We start from the raw sequence: 1,942 nt of genomic DNA, 5'->3' as shown, positions 1-1,942 counted from the left end.
GCATTAAAAATGCAAAAATAACTAATAAAAACGATCAAATCCACTGTAAAAACTAATTAAAACTAACTGAATTAAAAGAAAAAGTCACAACGAACTAAAACTATAATGAAAAATCCAAAACTATTATAACCTTGCCTCGGGGGAGACCTCAGGTACGTACCGGATCTGCAGTAGAAGCTGGGGCATTAGCGTCAGCTGGGGCATTAGCATCAYCTGGTTTCTTGGTCTCAGCAGGACCACCACCGGTGTACTCCGGCCTAGTTCTCATGCCTGTTGGAAGGCCGAGATCTTGCAGAACCTGTAGATGGCAAAAGCCAAAATGTTTARTCATGTATTCACAGTTCAACTAAGTCAAAATTACACAGTGACCTGTATTTCTTTGTTTTCAAGCATTAAGGAAGGTTTTTTGTTTTTGTTTTTTTTTTTCTTTCAGACTTGTTTTAGTAAAAGCTGTAGACATTAGGTTTGTAATATTTTTGTTAAATTAAGCAAATAGCTTAAAGGCCAAATGAAATAAAATATCAAAATGATGACTTTTCATGTTTTTCTTTCAAATTAACGCTTCTATAAAATCATCCAGTGGCCCCCTTTTGCTGATTAAAAAAATCTAATGACTTATTTTTTACATTTTGGTGTAAAAAACAAAACAGATGTCATGGTCACATTATTTAGGAAAAAAAAGCAGAAGTCTTTGTCGAATATGAAGAAATGCCAGAACACAAAAAACCTGGCGGATCAGGAGTGGGTACCACTGCGTTCAGAGTAAACTAAACTGTATTTAAAAAAGGAACGGGTCCTGCCTTGGCCGCGAGGTTGAGTTTGGCAGCTCGTTTGTTCGGTCCCGTCTCTTCGTAGGTCTTCCCGTTCACATCCACAGCCATCTTGAAGACCGGTACGTGGGTCGGGCCAGTTTGAGATATAAACCGGTACTCCAGGTGAGGGTTGTAATGGTTGAGGCGCATCACAGAGTTTACGTTTGGATCGTTTGTGACTACAAGAGGAGAAGCAGGTGAACAACAAACACAACCTCCACATAAGAACATGAAGAATAACAAGAAAAAAACATGATCCTCTGAGATTTAATACTGACATAATATCCTAGGCAGGTTCTCTTCAAAGTTGTCCATTTTTTGCTTTTTGAAGCTGTGACTGTACTCCCCCTGATCCTGTAGCTCCGAGTATGGTCTCTTTAATGGGGGAGGCTCTGGGGGAGATGGTCCCAGGTAAACTGTATGAAACAACAGAGACAAGCATGAAAATAAAATAGTTTAAGTTTTAAAAGAATGACTCAGATGGGAATCTTCCCTACCTGAACCCTCACTGCTGCTGACTGTAAAAGGCAGAGATTTTAGTTGCCTGAAGAATTTGCGAGTAACCCCAAACACCGTGCTCACCTTTCCAAARGCAAACATCCTCAGGATGAGCTGCATTAAAAAAACAGAAAAGTTATCAACAATGTTGTTTATTACTACAGTTATTGGTGTCAACATGCTTCTACCGCACCTGAGAGGTCTTTGTGATGTTTTCACGTTGCTGCACAGTCAGAGACGAAGCAACATCCATGTCTTCCCTCTCACACGGGTCTTTAATGCCCGGGGAATCTTTAAAAAGCAAAAATAAACCCTGCTGGTACATTAAAAGTTAKCGCCAAAAGATCCACTCTTAAATGACAGCGTGTTAAATCTCACCTTCTAAGAGGATTCCAGAGGAGATGCACTCAAAAAATCTGCGGAAGACTTCGCCTACGTCCAGTTCTTTATTTGCTGTGCTGACGACCCTCTCTACCAGCAGATCCAGAAGCTACACAAGGAGAAAAATAAACAGTGTTCAGTTAAAATGCTGCTTAAAACGAACAAACACACAAAAACGTTAACTACCGTATTTATTCATGTATAATACGATCTCATGTATAATACGAACCCACTTTTTTGAGCTTAAAAAG

General features: G+C 39.6%; 1 protein-coding gene across 3 annotated transcripts in view; it reads right to left on the bottom strand.

Moving 5' to 3' along the window:
• Window positions 1–1,942, bottom strand: part of LOC106526931 (interleukin enhancer-binding factor 3) — a 12,265-nt gene that overhangs the window by 4,116 nt on the left and 6,207 nt on the right. For all 3 annotated transcript variants that reach the window (XM_014021661.1, XM_014021659.1, XM_014021660.1), the window contains exons 10-15: window positions 1,689–1,800; window positions 1,504–1,601; window positions 1,310–1,424; window positions 1,091–1,228; window positions 801–991; window positions 161–298 (exon numbers count right to left, since the gene is read on the bottom strand). In XM_014021661.1, the coding sequence (XP_013877115.1) occupies window positions 161–298; window positions 801–991; window positions 1,091–1,228; window positions 1,310–1,424; window positions 1,504–1,601; window positions 1,689–1,800 (792 nt within the window). The remainder of the gene's footprint in view (window positions 1–160; window positions 299–800; window positions 992–1,090; window positions 1,229–1,309; window positions 1,425–1,503; window positions 1,602–1,688; window positions 1,801–1,942) is intronic.

This window comes from Austrofundulus limnaeus, unplaced genomic scaffold (assembly GCF_001266775.1).
Source record: "Austrofundulus limnaeus strain Quisiro unplaced genomic scaffold, Austrofundulus_limnaeus-1.0 Scaffold300, whole genome shotgun sequence".
Taxonomy (NCBI): domain Eukaryota; kingdom Metazoa; phylum Chordata; class Actinopteri; order Cyprinodontiformes; family Rivulidae; genus Austrofundulus; species Austrofundulus limnaeus.
Note: the sequence above shows the minus strand (reverse complement) of the source record. Positions and strands in the feature narration are given on the sequence as shown.